The sequence below is a fragment of the Canis lupus genome, chromosome 7 (assembly GCF_003254725.2).
Source record: "Canis lupus dingo isolate Sandy chromosome 7, ASM325472v2, whole genome shotgun sequence".
Taxonomy (NCBI): Eukaryota; Metazoa; Chordata; class Mammalia; order Carnivora; family Canidae; genus Canis; species Canis lupus.
Genome location: NC_064249.1, coordinates 12,223,338 through 12,250,478, shown reverse-complemented (window position 1 = coordinate 12,250,478; position 27,141 = coordinate 12,223,338). Strand labels below are relative to the sequence as shown.

Sequence of the window (27,141 nt, the reverse complement as noted above, 5' to 3'; positions counted from 1 at the left end):
TACAGACACACACAAATATAGACACGTGTGTGTAAATAAAGGTAGAGTCAGAAGAATCCTAATGGAAGACTCTGAGCTGTGAGAGAAAAAGCAGAGTTGAAGATGACACAGTGATTTGGCCTCAGTGATGTCAAGACTGGAACTGCTATTTACTGGGATAAGGAAGATTATGGGAGGAGCACATTTGAAACAAATAGCTGGAGTTCAGCTATTACCATGCTAAGTGTGAGGTGCCTGTTGGACAGGCAAGTGGAAATATCAGGTGCACACCCACCAGCCTGGAATTCAGAACATGCATCCTGGCTAAAAATTATATAGGGTTGTCATCATATAGATGAGAGGCAAGCCCATAAGACTGGATGAGATCATTTTTGGAGTAAGTGTTAAATAAGTAAACTGACTTTAGGTTTCAGCACTTTGGCTATTTGCGGGAGGCATAAATTACTCGGGATGGCTCCCACCTGCTGACGCAGCGGAGAACCACCGGACTATCACACCCTTCCACCCACCTTCAGATCTGAGATCCTCACTCACTCCTCTCTTTCTGTAAATCAGCAAACCCAGACTCAGAAAGATCCCATTTGCTCTCTCCTTTGATAAATAAGGAAAGGGAGGTTAGAGCAGCTCTTTAGAAGCATCACAAGGCCAGCTGCAGTTAGAGAAAATGCATGAATTAGGAAAAGGGGGACTAAATGAGGAGAGAGAACTAAGCCAGCTCCCTACTTTATCCAGGTCAGCCTGCAGGATATTGTGAGTGTTCTTGGCTTGCTGTAACTCCTGCGTGAGTCTGCCTTTCATCTGTGTGCTCTCCTGGTCCAGGGCTTGGAAGGCACGCTGTTGACGGGAGAGCTCCTGAAACAGCAAAGGCACAGGCGTCAGTGGGGTTGGGGACGGTTAACTAGGAGACTCTAGGGTGAGCGGCAACCCTCCTGCGGGCGGGCCATGCCATGCTCAAAGAGCAGGAGGCGCTGGGGAGCCAGGCTGACCACTCACTTAATGATCAACATAAACCATCCTTAGCTCTAGTCCTGGGGATCAAACGCAGGCCTTTGAGGGGAAGGGGAAGGAGTCTGCCCGTTGACCTCATGGAAACCAGACAGCTTCCATCCCATCCCCAATATTAAAATATTCATGTCCCTTTCGACAAGTCCAGGGACAAAAGGGAGGAGAGCTGAGCTGCCAGGGTCACAACTTGACTAGGAAATCAAAGATTCTCAAAAATGGGGTTTAAGATATCAAACATCCTGGGGAACCTGGGTGGCTCAGTGGTTGAGCGTCTGCCTTTGGCTCAGGTCATGATCCCAGGGTCCTGGGATTGAGTGTCCCATTGGGCTCCCTGCATGGAGCCTACTTCTCCCTCTGCCTATGTCTCTGCTTCTGTGTGTCTCTCGTGAATAAATAAAATCTTAAAAAAAAAAAAAAAAGACCTCAAACATCCTAACACCACTTACAATTTTGAATGACAGCAGGATATGCCACCATTCAACTTTTGATAACCATACCAGGATACCAGATTTCCATTTCCAGGCACCCTTACTGAAAGACCAGAGAGTCTCCCTGCACACGACACACTCTGCCAGGCTAAGTCACTGGCACCAGCAGCAATGCTTCTGGAAGGGCATCTTCAGCCCTAATTCACCTGCCAGCCTCTTGTCCCATTGCAACAATTACCTTTCTAATATATCTGCCAACAAGAGGCTTTCAAAATAGGGAGAGAACAGGATACAACTTCCTTCACAACTGAGAGTTGTTTCAAAGAAGAGATATGATTCTTTCCAACTCTCAGTATCAGACCTCAAAGATATCAGAGGACACAGATAAAAAAGAACATTCTGGCTATCAGTCGCTTCTCCAATCGAAAACTGAAAGATGGAAGTGTGGTGGAAAACACGGGAAACCTCTTCCTCACAAAGTAGTTCCCCTATCAAAGGACACCCCAAGAGATAACATTCGGCAGCTCTTCTCAAATGACAAAACCATGAAATGCCCGACAAGAGCCTTCAGGGCAAACTCCTCATGAATCTATTTACCTTACCTCTTGAAATTCCTTTTCTTTCTCCTTGATTTTCTGTTCCAGAGAACATTTGGCACTTTCTGCATTTTGTCGCTGACAACTCAAATCTTCAGACAATCTTCTCAGTTTTTGTTCCAACGCAGTACACTAAACAAATAAAAAGGGTCAATACAAAATTATCCGAGATGAGAAGCAAATTATTTTGAATTTTAGAAAAATTAGTCCTGAGACTTCCAAGTTCATCTTTATATTTTGATATTTTTGTTTCATTAAAAGTTGGATTTTAGGGGCACCTGGGTAGCTCAGTGGTTGAGCATCTGTCTTTGGCTCAGGTCATGATCCTGGGATCCGGGATTGAGACCCACATCAGTCTCCCTGCAAGGAGCCTGCTTCTCCCTCTGCCTGTGTCTCTGCCTCTCTGTCTCTGTCTCTCATGAATAAATAAATAAAATCTTAAAAAAAAAAAATAAAGTTGGATTTTAAATGATCAGTGGGGGCACCTCGCTGGCTCAGCCAGTAGAGTGTGTGACTGTTGGGGTTGTGAGTTCAAATCCCACTTTGGGTGTAGAGATTATTTACATAAAACTTCAAAAAAAAAAAAATAAACTAATAAGTAAATAGAATAAAACGATCAACAAATATTAAAACCACTATAATTATTTTAGCATATGTAAAGCTTATATTTGGGAAACATTAGAAGGGATGTAAACTATTAGACCATTTAGATGAATACTTCATAATTTGCACTAGGAAAAAAGAAATCAGCATTTCTGATAAAGATTCATCTAATATTTTGTTGCATGGAAATGAGAGGTTCAAATGCAATGATGCTGACCTGTGTAATTTAGAAGCTGTGAAATAATCAGTGGGTACCCATTACTCTCATATGATAGTTTCTTTCAACTAACCAAAGACAAGTTTGTTTCTATTTTGTGGTAAATTTTAAATATTAAAATGCCTCTTTCCACAATGCTCCCACTGCACCATTTTAAATTTCTGAAGGCCAACAGGCACATGAAATGCTGCTCCATATCACTTGTCATCAGGAAAATACAAATCAAAATCACAATAAGATATCATTTTACACTGATGAGAATGGCTAAAATTAATAAGACAGGAAACAACAAATGTTGGTGAGGATGTGGAGAAGGGGAAACATCTTGCACTGTTGATGGGAATGCAAGCTGGTGCAGCTGCTCTCGAAAACAGTGTGGAGTTTCCTCAAGAAGTTAAAAATAGAGCTACCCTACAATCCTGCAACTGCACTACTGGGTATTTATCCCAGATACAGATGTAGTGAAACAACAGGACACCTGCACCCCAATGTTCATAGCAGCAATGTCCACAATAGCCAAACTGTGGAAGGAGCCATGATGTCCTTCGACAGATGAATGGATAAAGAAGATGTGGTCTACATATACAATGGAGTATTACTCAGCCATCAGAAAGGACAAATACCTACCATTTACATCGACATGGATGGGACTAGAGGGTATTATGCTGAGTGAAATAAGTCAATCGGAGAAAGACAATTATATGGTCTCACTCATGTGGAACATAAGAAATAGGAAAAGGACCATAAGGCAGGGAAGGGAAACTGAGTGGGGAAAAATCGGAGAGGAAGACAAACCATGAGAGACTCTTAATCTTAAAAAACAGAGGGTTGTTGGAGGGAAGGGGGATAGGAGGATGGGGTAACTAGGTGATGGGTATTAAGGAAGGCATGATGTCATGAGCATGGAGTGTTATACTATATGCTGGCAAATTGAATTTAAATAAAAATAGTAGGGACGCCTGGATGGCTCAGCGGTTGAGCATCTGCCTTAGGCTCAGGGCATGATCCTGACATCCAGGGATCAAGTACTGCATCGGGTTCCATACGTGAGGAGCCTGCTTCTCCCTCTGCCTGGTCTGCGCCTCTCTCTCTGTAACGCTCATGAATAAGTAAAAATAAAATATTTTTTTAATTTAAAAAATAAAAATAAATAAATAAATAAATAAATAAATAAATAAATAAATAAATAAATTTTAACCAGAAAAAAAAAATTTCTGAAGGTTCACAGCACCCCAGAGATTATCATAACTGGTTTTTAACCAAGCTGCCCTAAGCAACAGAAAGAACATTCTTTTGCCTTTGTACCTCGCCAATACCTTAAAATAAGTTTTAAAATATGAAATAATCATAACTTAGGATGCCTTTCTAAAATTAAATTGGAGCAAAATTGTCTTAAATCAAGGGCTAAAAAAAAAAAAAAATCAAGTGCTGAAACCCATTCCTCTGAATCTTCCCTATGTAGGATATGAATTTTCAAATCCTTAAAATGCCCTACAAAACAACTCTCAAGTTTCCAGGAAGAATAAGAACACTTTATATCCGTGGGGGAGTATCCCTGATCTAAAAGAAATGTGCCCCAATTTGGCAAATCTCTCTTCTAAAGTATTTCTCTGAGACTCACTATAGTCTCATTTTGAACTATTAGAAATACTAGAAATTTAATAGAAAAATTGGAGGAAAATAAAATACTATGTAATACTTTGCCAGAAGACCAGTCAGAGACCAATGATTAACCAAAGACAAGAAAAACAAAGCTGGTCATTAATGATTAAATGATTTTCCAACTATCAGAACTTTAAATATACCAAATTCAAAAAGAAAAATAATTGAGCCAGTGGTCAAATTAATCCATGGCCTTGGACATTAAGATACATTTTGTTATCTTTACTCTTCTTAAATTTTTAAATCCCCAAGAAAAAGCATTACAGAAATTGTTTATAATAATAATCAATATGAATCTAACAAATATTTATCGAGAGCCTGCTATGTGTCAAGCATTGTGCCAGGCACCTGGGATGCAGCGGTAAACAACCCAGATAAAAAAAATCACCGCCCAAATGATGGTCCAAATTTCGGTGGTTGACAATTCTCAGGGAAAAAAAAAAAAAAAAAAAAAAAAAAACCCATGCCATACAGAGACGAATGAACCCTTGGTGCCCTCTGCTGGTCCTCCTTCAAACTGCAACATATTCCACTAACAGCTCTCAGAATCCAGAATTCTTTGTTAGTACAAAATAGTTTTAAAAAGAGCCTTTAGAAAACATCTACCTTTTATTTAAATTTTGTACAATGACATTCTGATACTGATGATGCATAATCCACATAAGAGTAGATGACCAGTAGGTGTCATGAATGTTCCATAATATTCTAAAAATAGTGTCCAGAGCTGAAATCCTTGAAAATATGTAGTATATGACTCTGGGCACTCACTTAGCACCGTGGGCCTGAGTTTTCATCTGTGAAACGTGGGTGCTGAACTCTAGGTGTGCTGCCAGACTCAATGCTTCTACATGAGTTCATATTTTGTATCCCACACAGTTCGTAAATACTTAGAAAAGAAGTATATTAGAAACAGCGTATGTTCACAAAAGAACATGGTAGGGCACCTGGGTGGCTCAGTGGTTGAGTGTCTGCCTTTGGCTCAGGTCATGATCCCAGGGTCCTAGGATCAAGTCCCACATTCGGTTCCCCGCAGGGAGCCTGCTTCTCCCTCTGCCTATGTCTCTGCTTCTCTGTGTCTCTCATGAATAAATAAATAAAATCGTGGGGGGAAAAAAAAAGAAACATAGTATTGATTTTGATTGAATTAGTTCCATTTTACTTAATGGGTAATTCTAATGGTAGGTCAGGGAACAGCATAAACAAGGCATAATTTGATTTCAGCAACACATTTGACCAGGTCCTATTATCCTAAGAGGCAAGAGGGAGAAAGACAGACTGAATTTTCAGTTAGGTAGATTTGTAGCTCTCTGGAAAAAAAGGAATCCAGAAAGCATTGAACAAATGAGTCTTAAGAACCTGGGCCGGGGGATGGCTTCTAATAGAAACCCAGAGCTGTCTTCTCAGCACTGTTCTAGTCAAAAGTTTTCATTCATGATATGGTAAGAAGAAACCTTATCAAATATGTTAGATAAAACAAAGATTCAGTGATCCTTTCACACCAAAACCAGTAAGATAAAGTATAATAGGATAAGTTAATTCTTATATATAAGAAGGCTTGAGTTGGCAGAAATGCAACTGAAAATAAACTTGAATAACAAGGAACTCAACACAATAATAACTAATATATTATTATAAATTCACCATGTGCCAGGCACTATGCTAAAGCCTTTACAAAAGTTATCTTTATCTTTACAACAAACTTATGACAAAGACACTATTAACACCATTTTATTGATTAGGCAGTGGAGGCTCAGAATTCAAAAACAAAACAATTGAGATGTGTCAGAACCAGGGCTCAAATCCAAGTCTTTTTAACTTAGAAAAACAACCTACAAACTCAGACTGCACAAAGTGAATAAATATGTATGTCAAGGTAGGTCATGGTCCCATTGACCCTCCATTGCACCCTCATACACTGAATTAGTATTTATCAGCAGATCTCTACACAAAGCATTGCACTAGGAGAATGTCTGAAAAATAAACCTAGACTAACACTTCCAGGAAGATAGAATAAACATACATTTCCCTATTCCTGCCATCAAGAACAATTCAAAACCTGCACAAATGTTAAGAAAGCTCTGAAAGGAGAAGAAGACTGAGTGACTAGGGACTTTGGGACTCAAGGTAAATACATGATAGTGCTGAAAGAAGATAAGAGTCAGCCTAGAATCCCTGTATCCTGAGGAAATACCTGCCAGGATAAAGTATCAAGAGAAATGAAAACTAAGGGAGTATGTGGCCAGTAGATCAACCCTAAAAAAAAAAGGCTAAAAGAAGTTCTCTAAACAAAAAGGAATTGATGAAAGAAGGAACCTTGGAAGAGATTGGGAAAGAAGAAAACAAAGTAAGCAACGATATTGGTATAAATGATAGAAAAATGGAGAAGAGAAAGAAAGTCTAAGTTATGTTTGACAGCTAAAGCAAAAATTCTAAGACTGTCTGAAGTAGTTCTAAATGTAGGTAGGGAAAACACTTAAGAAAATGGGATTATAAATAGGGGAAAGTAAAAGGATGAAAAGAATAGTAAGTTTTCTGTAATCCATTAGAGCTGCTTACATGACAACCAGCAGACAGATAAATGGTATGTATATGTAATGTATTATCTAGAGCACTCACTATAAAAGCTCTACAAGGAAATACATCCAGAAACACTAGATAAATTAAAATGAAATTCTATAAAATGTTTGAGTAACCTACAGGAAACAATAAAATGAAAAACAAAAAGAAATAGAAAACAATAAATAAGATAGCAGTTTTAAGCCATGCCCTATCAGTGATTACAATAAATGTAAATGGCCTAAATATGCTAATTAAAAGACAGATGGTGGAAGAGTAGATTAAATAATAAATAATAATAATAATAAAAAAACAAATCTAACTATATATTGTCTATGCAAAACTCACTTCAAATATAATAATAAAAGGATAGGCTGAAAGCCCAAAGACAGAAAGAAATACATCATGCAAACATTAAAGGAAACGTGGAGTGGCTATGTTAATATCAGAATGAGTAGACTTCAGAATGAAGAAAATTTCCAGAGACAATGAAGGCTATAATACAATGAGAAAGGTCAATCAGCCAATAAGACATAGCAATCCCAAATGCATATGCTACAGAGCTATAAAATATGTGAAGCGAGAGCAGCCCTGGTAGCTTAGCGGTTTAGTGCCGCCTTCAGCCCTGGTCCTGGAGACCCAGGATTGAGTCCCACATCCAGCTCCCTGCATGGAGCCTGCTTCTCCCTCTTCCTGTGTCTCTGCCTCTCTCTCTGTGTGTCTCTCATGAATAAATAAATAAAATCTTAAAAAAATATATGTGAAGTGAAAACTGCAGATAGAAGAAATAGATAAATCAACAATTACAGAAGACTCTCACCATCCTTCTTTCAAAAACTGATAGACAGGAAACCAGTAAATATATAGGAGAATTCAACAACACCAACAACCAATCGATAATTTGGGGCTAAGGATAATTTTAGAACACTCCATTCAACAAGAGAATACTTTTTTCCTCCAAGTGCCCATGAAATATACCAAGATAGGCCATTGTCAGGCCATAAAACAAGCCTCAACAAACTTAGAATTGAAATCATTAAGTATGTTCTCTGAACACAATGGAAATCAATAATAGAAAGAAGAAAACCTCCAAACGCGTGGAAATGTAACAAGGTATTTCTATGTAATCCATGAGGCAAAGAGGAAGTCTCAAGAAAAATGTTTTAAAAATACACTGAATGGAATAAAAAATACAATATATCAAAATTTGTAGGACACAGTTAAAGCAGTACTGAGGGAAATTTATACTTTGAAATGCCTACACTGGAAAAGAAAAGTTTCAAATCAATTATTTAAGCTCCCCATCTCAATAACCTAGAAAAAAGAGCAGAATAAGGCCAAAGTAAGCAGAGGAAAATAAGAGAGTAAAAACAGATAAAGTTGGAAAAAGAAAATAATAGACAATAAACGAACAAAAGAGCTGATTCTTTGGAAAGAATAACAAATTGACAAATTTTATTGTTATTACTGACAAAAATTGACATATCTCTAGCAAGACTGACAAAGAGAAAACAAGACAGAAATATCAAAAACAGAGAATATTATCTAACAATATCAAAAGAATAAGAATTACTACAAATTAACTACATTTTTAAGTTTAAAAATTTGGATAAAAAGGACCATTTCCTCTAAAAACACAAGGTATCCCAACTCATTCAGTATGAAATACTTTTTTTTTTTAAGATTTTATTTATTTATTCATGAGAGACACAGAATGTAAGAGAGGCAGAGACACAGGCAGAGGGAGAAGCAAGCTCCATGCAAGGAGCATGACGTGGGACTTGATCCCAGGTCTCCAGGATCAGGCCCTGGGCTGAAGGCGGCACTAAACGGCTGAGCCACCCAGGCTGCCCATGAAATAATTTTAATAGCCCTATATCTATTTTAAAAGTTAAATTTGCAATTTTTTAAAAGATCTATTCATTTTAGAGAGAGAGAAAGAGAGAGCACAGCGGGAGGGGCAGAGGGAGAGGGAGAAAATCTCAAGCAGACTCCACACTGAGTACAAAGCCCATCGTGGAGCTTGATCTCATAACCCATAAAATCATGACCTGAGCTGAAATCAAGAGTCAGACACTCAACTGACTGTGCCACCCAGGTGCCCCTTAAATTGGTTATTTTAAAACTCCCAAAAAAGAAATCTCCAGGCCCAGATGGTTTCATGGAGAATTCTATCAAACATAAAGAAGAAATAACACCAATTCTACACAATGTCTTCCAAAAACAGAATAGGAGAGAACACTTCCCAATTCATTTTATGAAACTAGTATGACTTCTCATACAAATACCAAGGACAAAACAAAAATAGGAAACAGCTGACTAAAATCCCTCATAAATATAGACACAAAAATCCTCAACAAATGGTTAGCAAATAAAATCCAGAAATATATAAAAAGAATTACATACCATGGCTATGTTGGGCTTATTCTAAGGACATAAGGCTTGTTCAAATATTTGAAAAGCCATCAACGTAACACACCATATTAAAAGCTATTATTTTGTACAACTACATGTGAATCTACAATTACCTTAAAATAATTTTTAAAGAAAGAAAAGAAAAGAGGGAAGAGTGAACTAACGAACCTGCCTTCAGGAGGCAAATAGAACACAGAGGTCTACCTACTACAGTGGTTCTTATCTACTGCCTTGGAAATATCTAGAGTTGATTAAAAGTAAATTCCTTAAGCCCACATCAGACAAAGGTCTAACAGGATTAGTTTTGCCAGGTTCTCAGTGATTCTGACAATTAGCCAAGTGTGGGAACCCACAGGGCCAGGACACAAGTGATGACAATAAAAAGGTCATTAAGAGAGATGCCAGGAGAAAAGATCTCACTGCATAAGAGATGAAGGAGCTCACAGGTTGAGGAAAATATCAAGAGTATTCCAAGAAAAGAGTATGCCACGCAGAAAGGCAAATGTGAGCAAAACACTGGACCCAGATCGGGGCACCTGCGTGACTCAGTTGGTTGAGCATCCAACTTCTGATTTTGGCTCAAGTCATTTCAAGGTCATTAGATCGAGCCCCTCGATCAAGCCCACATCAGGCTCCTCATTCAGCAGGGAGTCTGAGTGAGATTCTCTCTCACCCTCTGCCCCCCACTGCATGTACACATGCTGTCTCTAAAATAAATAATTAAAAAAGAATTAGAAGAAGAAAGAAACACTGGACCCAGATGAAGACTGGGTTCAGGAAACACCAAATAATCAGTTGGTCCTAGAAGATAATTCACCTTTCTCTACACTTATTACCATACGCCATATTATCTACACAACTATATATTTATGCTACATCCACCATTACGATGAAGCTCTCCAAAAGCAATAGTTTTTGTCTATTTTCTCACTGCTTCACCCCAGGTCTAGAACAGTGCCTGACAAACAGTAGACAGTCAACAAATATTTGTCAAATGAGTCTGAATAAATGAATAGAAAAAAAGGAATAAAACATTAGAGGTAGGTTGGGGGCCAAGCAACAACAAAACACCCTCAAACACGCTAAGAAGCTTGGCCTTAATTGGAGCATTAAGCTTAAATTTTGGGAGTACACACATTGGATCCAAAAGTCGATCAATTAAATTTTATCTTAAGTCCTAAACCGCTTTGAAAGTTCCATCACTTAGTCACCTCTTGCATATGTCAAGTGCAATATATACATAATCTTAATCTTCCCCACCCTCTTGGATGGACAAGAGATCAGTGACTTGCCCAAGTCACTTGGCTGGGAAAACATGCAATCTGGATTTGACCCCACATCTACCCAATTCTAAAAGAACTTACTAGTTCAATTGTACCAATACTGCCTAGTGTGTATTAATGAGGTTCATTACTAACATTTATTTCATAACTTTAGGTGTTAAAATTTTGTATGGAAAGAATTTCCAAAGAACTCGATGACAAAATGTAGGTTTTCAACAATGCACGAAAAGTCCAGTACCTTGGATGATGCCTGGTCATACTGTGCTGTTGTTCTCATGAGTTCATCCCTACTTTTATTCAAAATTTTCTCTTTTTCAATTAATTCCGCTTTGGCTTTCTCCAGGTGGAGTTGGAGTTCGTGACATTTATTCACTTGGCCTTTCATCTCTTTTTCTTGTCCTTGCAGATGTAGTTCCAAATCACTTATCTTGTTCCTTAGCTCTTAAATCACAAACAAAACCCACACTTTAGTTAATATCTATTTTTCACAAAAAATTTACAACTAAAGGCAGAATGTATCATTTATGTTATTACCCTGCTCGGAAGTCTTTGGTGGGACAGATATAAGTCAATTGGCACTAAACATGGAAACTACTTTAATTGGATTTAATTTCAATGGTTAGTCTCTATCACTTGTATTCAAATACCCCATAGGAAGCAGAAGAAACAAATTTTCTAATGCTTTCAGAGAAAGTTGGGAAAGAAAATGGTTTTCTAAAATCACGAAGAGTATTTTTTTGTGGCTACAAAAAGCGCATCCCATATGATACCCTACGTTAAAATTACCACTTGGTTTGATACACTGGCAAACTAATATTTGTTCTGTGCCCATATCAATACAAATGAGCTCAAAGCAGTACAAAATTCACCCTCCCATATCCTCTGGTAGCTTTACCTCCAGGAAAGATCAAGACAGTGTGAACCTCCTATACTGCCAAAATTAACAATAATTTTTAATTTTTTTTCCTACATACACACAACAGTGGTTCCAATGGCATTGGCAGTGTGACAATTCTCACCAGTGAACATTGATGGTGATTTTCAATATATCATACCACTGGAAATTATCATAGTCTGCAGAGTAGATTCCAAAACACCACCTGGTCCCCTTGGCTGTCAGCTGCAGTGTGGTACCCCGGCCAAGGTTACAGGTTTGTTCCCATATGGACAACCTGGCAGTACAGAGCAAAGATGCTCTGTAGGCACATGCCACACCCCTGGCCAAAGATGTACAGACCACAGGTTTATTCCATGGGCCACAATATTAGCCAGGGGAAAAGTATAAGGAGTGCCAACTATAACTGACCTGTACTCCCTACTTCTAGAAAGAGAAAGCCACTCATCCTACTTTTGAAGGCTTTAGGGCACCAGCTTTTTAGTACAAAAAAAAAAAAAAAAAGTACATCCCTAAACCGTTTCTCTCCCCAAACACTATTTCCTATCACCAGATTGAGATGTTGACCTCTAATGTGTCTAACAAAATACACGAGGATCTCATAGGGCTAAAAACATTTAGGATTACCTCTGAAATTACTTCAGGAAAAATTTAATTTCAATTCAATTTAGCTCAAAAAGTTACCTTGATTCTGGGCTTTTAATTGGTCCAAAAGATGAGAATTGTTCGAATTATCACAGAAACTGCCATTAGCATCTCTTTTCCCTGTTTGCAAAGTTGATCTACTTGGAGTCACCTCTTGTTCCCCAGATAAGTGAGCTGCAGACAAATCTCTTCTCATGGGAGTTTTTAGTGCACTCGATGAAAGCCGACTTGGGGTCTTTTCTTGTTGCCATGAGAACACAGATGAAGAGGCCTGATGCCGTGCAATGTCCCGGTGATTCATTGTGCTTTGGGGAATAGCCTGACTCACTTTCTGTAAAGATAGAAACTCTTTAGAACACGTTACACATCTCAATATTCAAGGCTATTTATTTTCAGACAGAACATAAAGACATAATGCCAAGAAGTTAACACTTCTGCTGTGTGCCAAGAATGAATGTTCAAGTTAAGGGAACCATTAGCTCCCAATATCCAGGGCGAGAACATTCTAATGGTTAGACTTTAGCATTGAAGGGTTAAGCCAATACCATCTGAGTCCCATCTATTAACATGGGTTCAGTTTTTATATTTATTCTGCAGCCCTCATATACTCCATTAAATATAAGTGAGTATTCACCACCATTTTGAATTCTGAAATTTGGTTTTCCTTTGCCTGTCCTTGGTGGCCTCCCCTCATAACTTTGCACATAGAGAATCAAAACTAAATATTAACCTAAAGAACTCTTTCAAGAATCTCACTTTCTACCATACCACTCCCAAAAGATGTCATATAAGGTGTTTTATGTTATATAATACACAGTTGTGGATTTGCTACTGCCTTGAATTCTTTTTTTTTTTTAATTCAAGTATAGTTAACATACAGTATCATATTAGTTTTAGGTGTACAATGATTCAACAATTCTATATATTTCTCAGGGCTCATCAAATAAATCCCCTTTATCTCTTTCTTTTGTTCTTCTCTTTCTCTTTTTTTTTTTAAGATTTTATTTATTTATTTGAGAGAGAGTATGAGTGGGAGGATGGGGGGTGGGGGCAGAGGAAGAGGGAGAAGCTCAGAACCTCTTGCTGAGCAGGGAGCCTGACACAGGACTCGATCCCAGGACCCTAGGATCAAGACCTCAGCCGAAGAAAGGCACTTAACTGAGCCACCCAGGCTTCTCTTTTGTTCTTCTCTCTACCTCCATTCTGGCAAATATCAAGACATGGCTATAGATACTGCATTGAATTTTTTATAGCAAAAGCTATTCTTGCCAAAGGTTTCATGTTCATAGAGATTCAAACTCCTCCAGAAAAAAACAAAAAACAAAAAACAAAAAAAACCTCTAGGAATCAATGTCAAGAGCACCAATGGTGGGATGCCTGGGTGGCTCAGTGGTTGAGCATCTGCCTTCAGCTCAGGGTGTGATCCTGGAGTTCCAGGATCGAGTCCCACATCGGGCTCTCTGCAAGGAGCCTGCTTCTCCCTCTGCCTATGTCTCTGCCTTCTATGCCTCTCATGAATAAATAAATAAAATCCTAAAAAAAAAAAAAAAGCACCAATGGGCACCAATGACTGAACTGGATCACAAAGCACATGATATTTCTAAGACAAATCAGAGAACAACTGTTTAATTTTTATGCACCATAAGAAGCGATACCTTTGCTACGTATCAGAATCCTGGGGACCTCCAAACAAGGGTTAAAGCATGCAAATAATTTCAAGTGTTAAAGCTGTAACAAGTACTTTGTGATGCTCAGTATTTATTTTTTTTATTTATTTATTTTTTTGGTGATGCTCAGTATTTAAAGTATCTACTTCTATATCCAGCCTTAAACTGTTTGCTGAATTGTCCCATCTCACCCAGTTCTTATGGTTATCAGAAATACATTAAGTGCAAAACTGGGAATTCTTTGTTTCTTTTTCTTCTTTTTCTTTCTTTCTTTTCTGTTCCTTTTTTTTTTCTAGCAAATAACATCACACAAACAGAAATGGCAAAGGGAAATTCTATAGATATCACATATATTTAGGGTCAGTCCCTAAACTAAAAGCAGGGGTTTTTCTGAAACCCGCATTTTGTTTCTTTTGTTGGTATTAAACAAACATCTTCGCCCAGATCTCTCATTTACCCACACCAAAATGGAGTTTAAAACCCTATCCAGCAACTTATTTAACATAAATGAGGAGATTATCTTGATTGCATTCTCCTCTAAATAAGCATTTCAGGGACACCTGGATGGCTCAGCAGTTAAGCGCCTGCCTTCGGCTCAGGGTGTGATCCTCGAGTCCCAGGATCGAGTCCCACATCAGGCTCCCTGTATGAGGCTTGCTTCTCCCTCTGCCTATGTGCCCCTCTCCCTCTCTCTCATGAATAAATAAATTTAAAAAAATTTTTAAATAAAAAATATAAGCATTTCATATAAATAATGACCCTCAAACCCCATGTACCTGGCGGCAATCAGCACATCCCATAAGGATTGAATGGGAAGCAATCGATGGCCTAAAGCCAGCCAGTGAGTGTCTGCAATGGCCCTGGTCCTACCCTTTCCTTACCATTAGATCTCAATGGGTAAATAATTATATGGCTACAGCTTCTGTAGAATTTGATGAACATCTAGTATCTAAGGATAAACTGATCTCCCCACACTATTTTTTTTACTCCAACTTGTTTTGTTTGTTTTTTTTAAAGATTTTATTAAAAAAAAAAAAAAAAGATTTTATTTATTTATTCATGATAGTCACACACACGGAGAGAGAGAGAGAGGCAGAGACACAGGCAGAGGGACAAGCAGGCTCCATGCACCGGGAGCCCGACGTGGGATTCGATCCCGGGTCTCCAGGATTGCGCCCTGGGCCAAAGGCAGGTGCTAAACCACTGTGCCACCCAGGGATCCCCCCAACTTGTTTTTAAAACCAAAAAAGTGGGATCCCTGGGTGGCTCAGCAGTTGAGTGCCTGCCTTCGGCCTAGGGCCTGATTCTGGAGTCTCAGGATCAATTCCCACATCAGGCTCCCTGCATGGAGCCTGCTTCTCACTCTGCCTGTGTCTCTGCCTCTCTCTCTCTGTGTCTCTCATGAATAAATAAATAAAATATTTAAAAATAATTAATTGATTGATTAAAATAAAACCAAAAAAGTAATTATAACTAACGTAATCGGCCAGGAACTTTCTATTCTCAATGTAAGAAAAATGTGTCAAGCTCTCCATGAACCAGATTTCTTCTCCAACCTTGTACTCCTAATACCGAGGGACTTCAACTGCATGCTCTATCATTAGGCCCACAATTAACTTACTGTAGTAGCCTGCAAAGCTTTAACCTCTGCCTCTAATCTTTTTCGTTCTTCAACTTCTTTATTATATTTTTCTTTTAAATCTTCATACTTGGAACCTAAACAAAGATAATGATATACAGTTTTACTTTGGTCACTGATCTCATAAAGGAGTTCACAGATCAACAATCATTACAATAATCTAGGAACGAATATCGTGGTACCCTACGTAAACAGATGCTGGGTTTGGATATTCCAAACCAGAATTATTTTTAAAATACACTACAGGATAAAATGAAAAGTTTAAAGGCTTAATTAACCTGGTAGCTTAACAGATACACAAATGGATATGGAGCCCATTTAATGCCCAAATTAAAAGGGTTCCTTTTTTAATGCCCAAGTTAAAAGTTAAATTCAAAGATGAATTAATTGATTTCTTTGGCCACATTAAAATCCCAGTAAAAGAGCTATGAAGGAAAAAAAATCCTTACCACTATAATATTGACTTGGTGTTAGTGGAGTTGCAAAAATTTTTTGTGGTGTCGTGCATGAATGCAGAGAGACATCTGCAGCCTGTGCGGTTTGTTGGCTTCTTTCAAGTTCAGATTTACACCTGTTAGAAAAAGGACCCAAGAGGACACCAAATCAGAGCAAACGCTACAGAACGCCAGCACCACATGTTCCCTAAGGGTAATAAACTGACAAAAACCCCACCCTCTAAGAATTCTTATCATTTCATCCATCCAACAGATTTTAATAAGAATTCACTTATGTGACAGACCTAAACTCAGTCCCCCCCCTTCAAAGGAACTCACTCTGGTTAGAGAAACAGAAATATAAACCAATAATTACAATGTTATAAAGGTTACAGTGAAGATCTGAAATGACCACACTGTAGTAGAGTTGAGAGGCTGGGGATTTATTCTGAGCAAATTGTATACTCTAAGCCAAAGGGAATATTTAAAGAGAATATTTAAAGACAGGAATATTTAAAACAAACAAATAAACAAAACCCCCAGAACTTCAGAAACATAGAAACTGGGCAGCCCGGGTGGCTCAGCGGTTTAGTGCCGCCTTCAGCCCAGGGCCTGATCCTAGAGACCCGGGATCGAGTCCCACATCGGGCTCCCTGCATGGAGCCTGCTTCTCCCTCTGCCTGTGTCTCTGCCTCTCTCTCCCTCTCTCGGATAAATAAACAAAATCTTAAAAAAAAAAAAAAAAAAAGGAAAGAAAGAAACCTAGAAACTGGTGTCCCTGAAGCATGGGCTCAAATCACAAAACTGAGTATCACTTGTGATATTAAATAATTACAAAAACATAGGCCTGTCACGCATTTTGACATTTTAAAAACACAGACACAAACATCAAGTTAACATAGTGCATGTAGAGAAGACAGGGCTGGCAACAGTCCCAATGGGATGGTAAAAGTAAGCTATATACTGTATATATGTACAGAATATACATATATGTATATATGTACAGAATATTCCCATACATATATACAGAAAAGCTTTCAGACTCAAACTACCTAAGTTAAGAGGACTCAATTCTCACAAGTCTACAATGTCTCTGATTTTAGCTCAACACAAGAAATGAAACGAACATCTACAAACAGCTAATAATGGGCAGCAGTCTCTTTCTCATGGACGTGTTGCTCAAAACGAGTAAAGACGACGCCTGGGTAGCTCAGTTGGTTAAGCCTCTGCCTTCGGCTCAGGTCATGATCTCAGAGTCCAGGGATCAGGTCCCACACTGGCGAGGGGGGAAGGGGTTCCCTACTCAGCAGGGAGCCTGCTCCTTCCCTCTCCCTCTGCAGCCCCCCCAGCTTATGCTCTCTTCCTCTCTCACTCACTCTCTCATCAATAAAATGTTTAATTTAAAAACAAAACAAGGGCAGCCCGGGTGGCTCAGCGGTTTAGTGCCACCTTCAGCCCAGGGCATGATCCTGGAGTCCCGGGATCGAATCCCACATCAGGCTCCCTGCATGGAGCAGCCTGCTTCTCCCTCTGCCTGTGTCTCTGCCTCTCTCTCTCTCTCTCTCTCTGTGTGTGTGTGTGTGTGTGTGTGTGTCTCATGAATAAATAAATAAAATCTTAAAAAAAAAAAAATAGTGAAGAAAGTGTCCCAGTGCCCTAGCTCCACTCAGATCCAAATTCAATCTGGGAAGGAAAAAAGCAATGTTTGGGCTGAAAAGAACTGTGCTCTGCAAATCAAAACATCACATTCAATTTTATGGTAGGTAACAGTACTGTACAATAGGAAGGTTCTACTAATATGTAAAAAGTAACAAGAAACAACTGAATTTAATCTTAGTATTTTTTAACTCGATATTTTCAAAATACTATCATTTCAACTTATAGTCAATACTAAAATTATTGAAATAGTTACATTTTTTTGTATAGAACCTTCAGAATTTGGTATGCATTGCATACTTACAGCACATTTCAATTTGTAATAGCCACATTTCAAGCAATTAATAGGCATATGTAGCCAGTAGCTACCATGATGAATAGGTCAGGTCTACAGTCTAGCAAAGGTGTAGTAAGTTTGGTGACTCTAGAGATGAATTTTAAAGAACCTTATAAAATCAGTGTTTCTTTTGCCTCTCAAATCCACATGTCATCCCCCTCTGCCTATTCTTTCATTAGAAAAAAGTTTATTCGTTTTAAACTATACCCTATTTTTTCTATAAATCTTTACTTCTCCTATTTCCTATGAAGAAAAACACAAAGTGCCACCAAAAAAACACTAATTTAAGCTGTTCTCTACTAGGTTTAACTCTGAGATTGTCAATACGCAACCGTTTTTGACCATTTCAAATAGTTCAACCTAATTTGTTGAAGACCTTCCAGAAACCTAATCAGAGCCCACTGATGGAGAAGATAAGTTTCTGCCCTGTACTTGAAGGTTACTGGTGTGAATTTGAATATACTCAATAGTTTCTGTAGTTTATAGTTTTTATGTTCTAGAAAACTGTACTCTTAATAGTTTTTACAGTCTGAGGTTTATACCATTTATAAATATCTATATCTACATCATAGGTAATAAGAATACTTTTAAACTAAGTGTAGTATCCTAATCCCAACTATAACAACCAATAATAATGATGCTAACACTTTCCAAGTTGCTAGGTATCACACACAACTCAGCACTTTATATCTGCAAATGTTGCTACCAAATGTCACTTTGCAATAAAATACAGATATGTATACAAAAGTATGTTTGCCTAAAATGTTAAAAATACAAACAGGGATCCCTGGTTGGTGCAGCGGTTTGGCGCCTGCCTTTGGCCCAGGGCGCGATCCTGGAGACCCGGGATTGAGTCCCACGTCGGGCTCCCTGCGTGGAGCCTGCTTCTCCCTCTGCCTGTGTCTCTGCCTCTCTCTCTCTCTCTCTCTCTCTCTCTCTGTGTGTGTGTGACTATCATAAATAAATAAAATTAAAAAAAAAAATTTGTTTAAATTATTAAAACCAGTATCTCTGGGGTGCCTACATGGCTCAGCCGGTTAAGTAACTGAGTCTTGGTTTCCGCTCAGGTCATGACCCCAGAGTCACGGGACCCATGCTTGCATGGGACTCCATACTCAGTAGGGAGTCGGCTTGGGATTCTTTCTTTCTCCCTCCCCTTTTGCCCTTCCCTCAACTTGTGCCCTCTCTCTCTCTGTCTCAAATAAATAAATAACATCTTTAAAAATAAAAACAATACCAGTATTTCTATAACCAGCAGCCAAAATGTGCTTTCAAAGAAAACTATTCTGGCATTCTGAAAGTAAGTTTCCACTTCCCTAGCTTCTGTTTTCCAAAAACTGCCTATCTTTCATTTATTCATTCGACAAATATGCGAAGGCCTACAACTGGCAGTTGCACGGGTATACCAATAAGACAGACAAGGTCCCTGTTCTCATGGAGTCTAGTATGGCATAAAATAAACAAGACAACAAAAAAAGACTCGATGAGATAGAAGTTATTTTTCATTCTAACATGCAACTTATAGATAGCCACCTTCCCCCATGGATAGGAAACAAAATTAGGAAAAGTTTTATGTGTACCTAAATTATCTTCACAGGAAGATAAGAGTACTTTTAAAATGTCTTAACTTTGAAAAATATGTTTGATAGGTAGAATTAAGATTATTGGAGCTAGGGACGCCTGCGTGGCTCAGAGGTTGAGCATCTGCCTTTGGCTCAGGGTGTGATCCTGGGGTTCCAGGATAGAGTCCCACACCCGGCTCCCTGAAGGGAGCCTGCTTCGCCCTCTGCCTGTGTCTCTGCCTCTCTTTCTCTGTCTCTCATGAATAAATAAAATCTTAAAAAAAAAAAAAAAAAAAAAAAAAAAAAAGAGGGAAACCTGAGTGGTGCAGCGGTTTAGCGCCTGCCTTTGGCCCAGGGCGTGATCCTAGAGACCCGGGATCGAATCCCACGTCGGGCTCCCGGTGCATGGAGCCTGCTTCTCCCTCTGCCTGTGCCTCTGCCTCTCTCTCTCTCTCTGTGTGACTATCATAAATAAATAAAAATTTAAAAAAAAAAAAAAAAAAAGATGACTAGAGTTATGTTAAGAAAAAAAATTTCTTGGTTTCAAGATACTTATTAATTACAAAGGGAAAAATAGTAACTTCACAATGGAGAAACCCAGACAACACCTTAACCAGGCCATCAAGGTAAAAGTCATATTAGGTCATGTACCCTCTGATAGGAGACACTGAGAAAGGCACAGCACTACTACTGTGTATTCTCACCCAAAATTTATAACCTCAATCTGTCTCAGTGGTTCTCAATCCACGATGATTCTACACTCCCAAAAAACATTTGGCAATGCCTAGAGACATTTTTGATTATCAAAACTTGCAACTGGGGTAGTTGCCACTGGCATGTAGTGGGGTAGAGGCCAGAAATGTTGGGTAAGTATCCTACAACGACAGGACGGCCTTCTACAACAAACAACCATCTAGTCTAAAATGTGAACTGTGCCACTTTGAAAAACCCTGATCTAATCATTAAAAAAAAAAACAAAAAAAAAACAGCAGACGAACTGAAATTGAGGACTATTCTACACAAGAGTGACTAGTACTCTTCAACAATTTCAAGGACACAAGAAACAAGAAACTGTCACAGCTTAGAAAGAGACTAAGAAAATAACCAAATGTACTGTGGAATCCTGGATCAGATCCTGGAATGGAGAAAGCACATGACCAGAAAAACTGGTGAAATTCTAATAAGGTCCATAGTTTAGTTCATAGTATTGAATCAGTGTTTATTTCTGGTTTGGTCATTGCACTTTCGTTATATAAAATGTTAACAACTCTCTCTGTTAATCTAAAGTTATTTCAAAAAAATTTTTTTTTTAATTTCTGGGTATAGATTAGTAGAATCCACATGGGCAATCTGCTATAGTCCACTTTGCTTTCCGCCTGTATTTACTCCTCATTATTTTGACCAAACTCCACTATTAGAACAAGAAGATACCATCTATAAGCTAGCAATTTTGCTCCCACTAGATTTATTTTGACTAATGTCTCAAGTTGTTTGGGGATTTTTTTTTAATGGAAAAGAAGTCATAAACACTGTTTTTTATTGCTTAAACTGGCAAATTGGTTATGTAATGCTAAAGATGTGGATCTCATAGGAACCTCTTCTTAAATATGCTTCCTTCCTTCTCCAGCTTAGACTCCACAGCACACAGTTTTAACCACCCTTTCCCCAGCATCCTCAATTATTCCACCGTCTTCCATCCCATTACCCTGGACAAAAACAACCCTAGTCAATCCTCCTGTTCACATGCTCACCATTTATATTCCAGATGCTAAAAAGGAAAAATGGGAGGGGGAAAAAAAAAAAAAAAAAAAAGGCATACAACTCTGTAGATGGGTCCCAGTATAAATTATAAATTCCTGGTCTCCAACCTCAACTGGGCCCTCAGTGCTCCTAGGTACTTTTGAAATTCCCTAGTTCTCTTCCAATGGAAGGAAACCTAAGTCATCAGTATTAGCCATGCTCAGCTCCCCTCCATCTTCTAGTAACCACTGTTGAGAGATTTGGTATTATTTACCATTACATCATCCAGTAACAAATACAACATCTGCCCCACGAAGCAGCTTAATGAATACATCTTGAATGAATTAATAAGTGAGTAAGCCATTTAATGAACTGACGAAGTACTGAGCCATGCAATGATAAGACTGAAGCACAGAAGAATTAATTTTCCTCAAGTCACTGTCTATTTCACTGGGAAAATGACTGCAACGTTTAATAACATCATTAAAGGAAAAGACAAAAGCATCCAATGCACACATATAAAGGACATTCATAGAAATACCATTCAAAAAAAAAATTACCTTTTCAGTTCCTGTTCCAGTTTTTCTATTTGTTTTTTGCTGGAGTTCAGTTGCCCTTCTTGGAAATTCACCTGTGACTCCTTGACTTGAAGTTCATGGGACATTTTCTGCTTGGTCTTCTCCAGATTCTCACATATTTCCATCAAGCTTTGGTTCTCCCTTTTTAGGTTTGCACCCTCCGTTTTCTCATTCTCAACCTAATGGAGATCATGCAGAAAGAAGGAGGTCTCTTACTTCATGAATTTACCACAAATTGTAAATCTGAGTGTTAACACTGATGACTAATTACTGAGATGTGGTTGCTGTGATCCACATGTCAATGCTTCATGAACACAGAATTTTTTTTTTTATTTGAGAGAGAGAGAGAGAGAGAGAGAGAGAGAGAGAGCAGGACCACAGGGTGGAAGGGCAGAAGGAGAGGGAGAGAAAGTCCAAGTGGACTCCATGGTGAGCTTGGAACCTGACCTGGGCTCGATCTCATAACTCGAGGTTACAACCTGAGCCAAACCCAAGAGTCAGATGCTTAACCGACTGCATCATCCAGGTGCCCCCAGGCACACAGCAATTTTACATGATCTCACTCTGAAGCTGGTATATAGAAAAGTTCTACGAAGTCATGGATTACATGGTCTTTGGTCAGGGCTATACATACCCTTCCTGGAAAAGGAGGCTTTAATGTCCTTTCAAGTACAACAAAGTCAAAAATAAACCCTCTCAATCTCCCTTAGCAGTTCATTTTAAAGTCTCACTACTGGGACACCTAGATGACTCAGTCGGTAAGCAACTGACTTTGGCTCAGGTCATGATCTCAGGGTCCTAGGACAGAGCCCCAGGTTGGGCTCCCTGCTCAGCAGGGAGTTTGCTTGTCCCTCTGCTCCTCCCCCACTCATGCTCTTTCTCCCTCCTCTCTCAAATAAATAAAATCTTAAAGAAAGTCTGGCCGTTGAAGCCAATTATTGTAAAATTCTCCCACTAGCAAAGCCATGTTAAAAGCAGTGACTGTACCACTACCTTGTTGGCTAATGCAGAAGGAAGGAAGAAGCACTGTTTTAGTTTTTCATTTCCTAGCCCAGAAGAGAAGAAGTCTGGGAATACCAAGGTGAAAAGCCCACCCTCAGAGAGCAATATCCATTTGGACTGCAAAGTGCCCTAATACTGGCTCCAAGCCAGAGAATTCTGGCCATGTTGGTACAGAATATAAAAGTAATTTCCAATGTGTGGTCCCAAACAGAATTAAAATAGAAGTCAGGAGGGGCGCCTGGGTGGCTCAGTCAGTTAAGTGTCTGCCTTCAGCTCAGGTCATGATCCTAGGGTCCTGGAATCGAGTCTCACATTGGGCTCAGCAGAAAGCCTGCTTCTTCTCCCTCTGCCATTCCTCCTGCTTCTGCTCCCTGGCTCTATCTCTCTGTCAAATAAATTAATTAAAAATTTTAAAAACAAAAAATAAAAAAATAAAATGGAAAAAAATAAAAATAAATAAATAAATAATAAATAAATAAAATGGAACTCAGCAACCCTCAATATTAGCAGATAAGCAGAAATGAGGGGCAAAGGAGCAGATAACCACCTGAAGATAGCATAATCATTTTTCTCAAAATTTCAGACCAAGATCAATTCATCCAAATACTGAATGAACAGTTTTAAATGGCAGCGTTTCAGCGATACCTTCTGTTTCTGCTTCTGCAGGGCAGCCTCCAGAGTTTCCAGCTGGAACTGCCTTTGTTGCCTTTCTTTCTTCAGTTTGTCCAGCTGGCCTTCCAGCTCCTGAATTTTCTGAAGAGCTCTCGTAGGCAGGCCCTCTTTCCATTCTTCCAAAGCCCAGCTCATCTTGCTCTCCTTCTTTACTATTCACACATTTATAAATCAACTGGAAGGAATAAGCAGACTGTCAGTCTTACTATGGTAAAAAGAGACCTAAACGTTGAAGAGACTAAGGAGTCTCCAAGGAGTTTCAAAGCCTCACATTTCGAAAGATAAGGAAGCACACCATCTTGCTTCTCTACTCCCTGAAAGGTGACTACCAATACTCTGGTTGTGAGGTACACAAGATGAGTGGCTTCCCGGGCTCTCAGTTTTTCCTATTTCTCAGGTTTGACTTCTTGGCTACTTGCTTTCTACAGCTCACTCTGTTTTCATTATACAAAACATGAGCACCTTGCTCTGAGGTTTCAGGCGAAAAGTAGATCCTATAAACAAACAAAACCCAAGATAAGTCATTTTGCAAATGCTCTTTTCATCTTCACATCATTACCACTTTGTCCCTCCTTCTCTGTGAAGCCTCCCTGGTGAGATCCCTAACCTGGCTGTAACTCCTGGTCATAGTCTGTAATGGCACAGACTCTCTCCTTTCAAGCAGTTCTCATGTGTTGAATTAATGCATGGATGAACAAAGATCGAACGCCAGATTAGTGCTAAAATCATTGCAAAATGCAGTAAAGCCATGCTCCAGATAGACCTGGTCAGGCAACTGGCATATAGCCTCAGTGATTCAAATCCCAGCTCACTCACCTACAAGACGTGTGACCTCGGGCATGTTATTTAACTGCTCTGTGCCTCAGTTTCCTCATTTGTAAAGTGAGGAAAATAGTGGTGGTGACTTCCCAAAGCCTTATCAGGAAGCCTATATTTCCTGATAAGCATTCTGTACTTATTAGTTATAATATTAATCCTGGAAAACACTTCATTTGTGTATTTCAGCCTATGGTACCAAGAGGGAAGTGGCCTACCTCATTCTCAGGCATATCTGAGGAAATTTAAATCATCTGGGAGAAAAGTATGGAAATTATTCTGTATTCACTACCCTCTGGAACTTAAATGAAAGGAAAGCATTCATTTTCCAGTATTTGGGCAAGGTGAGAATCTGCTTTTTTACTAAATGAAGTCCATAAACATTTTAGGTCTTGTTTCAATTGGCTGTATCAAACTTTTTATCAGACCAACTAATTAGCAGTTGATCAAAGTACAGACTCGGGATCGAGTCCCACATCGGGCTCCCTGCATTGAGCCTGCTTTCCCTCTGCCTGTGTCTCCACCTCTCTCTCTCTAATAAATAAATAAAATCTTGAAAATAAAAAAAGAGAGAGAGAGAGAGAGCGCACGCGTGCGCAAAGTTCTTGGAAAACACAGTTTAGATATTAAGCTTTGGAAAGCCATGTTTTCTCTGACAGCTTAATTTTCTTTTTCCAGATCTCAGATCTTTGAACACAGCATCTCAAAGTCCATTTGCCCAAAAACTGCTGAAAGAAATCTCATGCCTCTCCACCAACAAAGGACAATTTACACTGTCGCAACAGGCTTCTCTTTCTGTTCCAATCTAGCTTGCTCACTTAGGGGTGGGCGTACAGTACCAGTGGCACACGAGGATTAACAGTCCTAAACAGTTCTTCCAGCCACTGAAATCATTACATCAGAGACGCAATCACCAACAAAACATTACAAGGAGCAATTTAGAAAGATGATACAGATGAGGAATATAAACAGAAGGAAAACTGGCAAGTTGAATGCTTTTCCATTTCAAAGTCTAAGATACAACTGTAAGGAAGTGGTTAAAACAATCACCAGACCCAAGGGCACTTTGATTAGAGCATACTTTGAAAGGTTCAGGCATCAACAGTTTGCATGGAGCCACTGAGGCAAAACACACAGAAAAATGTAAATTTCCAGATGGAGGTGTAAGGAGCAACAGATGTAAGGGAGGGTGGGTAGTTGAAGAAAAGTCCTGAATGTCAAGGTTCCTGCTAGGAGGATTTTGCAGAAAAAGTTCTTTTTGTCCTAAATATGAAGAGAGAACTCCTTAGGCCTGAATCACCCACCCCCAGCACTGGAGGCCCACCTGCACGTTTTCCGTTTTTTTGTTGTTGTTGGTTTTTGTTTTTTTGCATGTATTTTTTTTATTGGAGTTCGATTTGCCAACATATAGCATATCACCCAGTGCTCATCAAGTGCCCCCCTCAGTGCCCATCCCCAGTCACCCCATCCCCCCACCCACCTCCCTTTCCACCACCCCTTGCCCGTTTCCCAGAGTTAGAAGTCTCTCATGTACTTTTAAAAAGATTCCCCACCTCTCATGCTTTGTCACCCTCACTGATATTTTCACTCATTTTCTCTCCTTTCCCTTTACAAAACATGAGAGACACCTAACTCTGGGAAATGAAGGAGGGGTAGTGGAAGGGGAGGTGGGCGGGGGTGGGGGGTGGGGGGACTGGGTGACGGGCACTGGAGGGGAGCACTTGGCGGGATGAGCACTGGGTGTTATGCTATATGTTGGCAAACTGAACTCCAATAAAAAAATTTTTTTTTTTTTAAAAAGATCCCCCACCTCCACCAAGCCCCCCGAGTCCCCGGCTGGAGCGCCACGCTGAGCGTTAAGAGTGAAAACTTGCCTGCTCCTCTGGACCTGGCTCAAGGAGGAGACGCAGATCATTTATTTATTTACTTCTGGGTCTTCATAACATGGCAGAGCCCGGCCCCCAAGTGTGCCCAAATAAATGTGGAAGGCGGGAGAAATGCACTCGCAGCTGACAAGGAGCACACAGACGCGCAGCACACATCAAACCCCAAGCTTGCATCTCCTCCATGCAACGAGGGACCCATGTTCAAAGGTCGAAACGGAGCCGCTGGCCCGGGCCCTAGACGGCCGCTAGAAAAATACCTGCTCATCTCCAATTCACGTGTCTTACAAAGGGGGGAAACTGAGGCTCCAAAGCGCGAGCTCGTGCCCGAGCGGGGTCTGCGGACGCCGGTGCCAGCAGCTCCCCCAGGAGCAGGGGGTTCGCCGACAGCCCTAAGAACCGCCCCCGGGGCGGGGGGCATCTCCCAGCCTCATCGGGTGGCCGGGGGCGGGCCGCTGCAGCCACCCGGCCCGGGAGCGCCATCCCACGGGCGTCCCCGCCGAGGACCCGCGGCAGAAAGCCGGCCGCCCCCACGCCACCCCACCCCACGCCCGCCGCGAAGCCACGGCCCACGCGGGACACTCACCTGCCTAGCGGGGAGGGAAAGCCGAGCCCTCCGGGGCGGACGCCGGCGCAGCCTCCGCGGGCTTCAGCCCAGAATCCAATTCAAACTGCCCGCGGCCGGCAGCGGTTTCGGATTCGCCCGCTTCCGGGACCGGCCAAACTCACCCTGCAAGCCTATTGGTCGCCGCGCGTGGCTGTGGACCAATCGGCTCCCGCGCCCTCACGCTGCCGGCTCTGATTGGCTCTTTCGGATCGATTTAAAAATCAAGCCCTCACCCCGTGGGGC

General features: G+C 40.1%; 1 protein-coding gene across 3 annotated transcripts in view; it reads right to left on the bottom strand.

Annotated features, from left to right (window-relative positions):
- The window catches only part of CENPF (centromere protein F), a 63,558-nt gene extending 36,535 nt beyond the window's left edge, over positions 1 to 27,023 (bottom strand). For all 3 annotated transcript variants that reach the window (XM_049112102.1, XM_049112103.1, XM_049112104.1), the window contains exons 1-9: positions 26,878 to 27,023; positions 23,566 to 23,767; positions 21,901 to 22,097; positions 16,061 to 16,182; positions 15,594 to 15,688; positions 12,345 to 12,636; positions 11,004 to 11,206; positions 2,036 to 2,161; positions 724 to 852 (exon numbers count right to left, since the gene is read on the bottom strand). In XM_049112102.1, the coding sequence (XP_048968059.1) occupies positions 724 to 852; positions 2,036 to 2,161; positions 11,004 to 11,206; positions 12,345 to 12,636; positions 15,594 to 15,688; positions 16,061 to 16,182; positions 21,901 to 22,097; positions 23,566 to 23,727 (1,326 nt within the window). In that variant the 5' untranslated portion in view covers positions 23,728 to 23,767; positions 26,878 to 27,023. The remainder of the gene's footprint in view (positions 1 to 723; positions 853 to 2,035; positions 2,162 to 11,003; positions 11,207 to 12,344; positions 12,637 to 15,593; positions 15,689 to 16,060; positions 16,183 to 21,900; positions 22,098 to 23,565; positions 23,768 to 26,877) is intronic.
- Between the last annotated feature and the right edge of the window lie 118 nt (positions 27,024 to 27,141).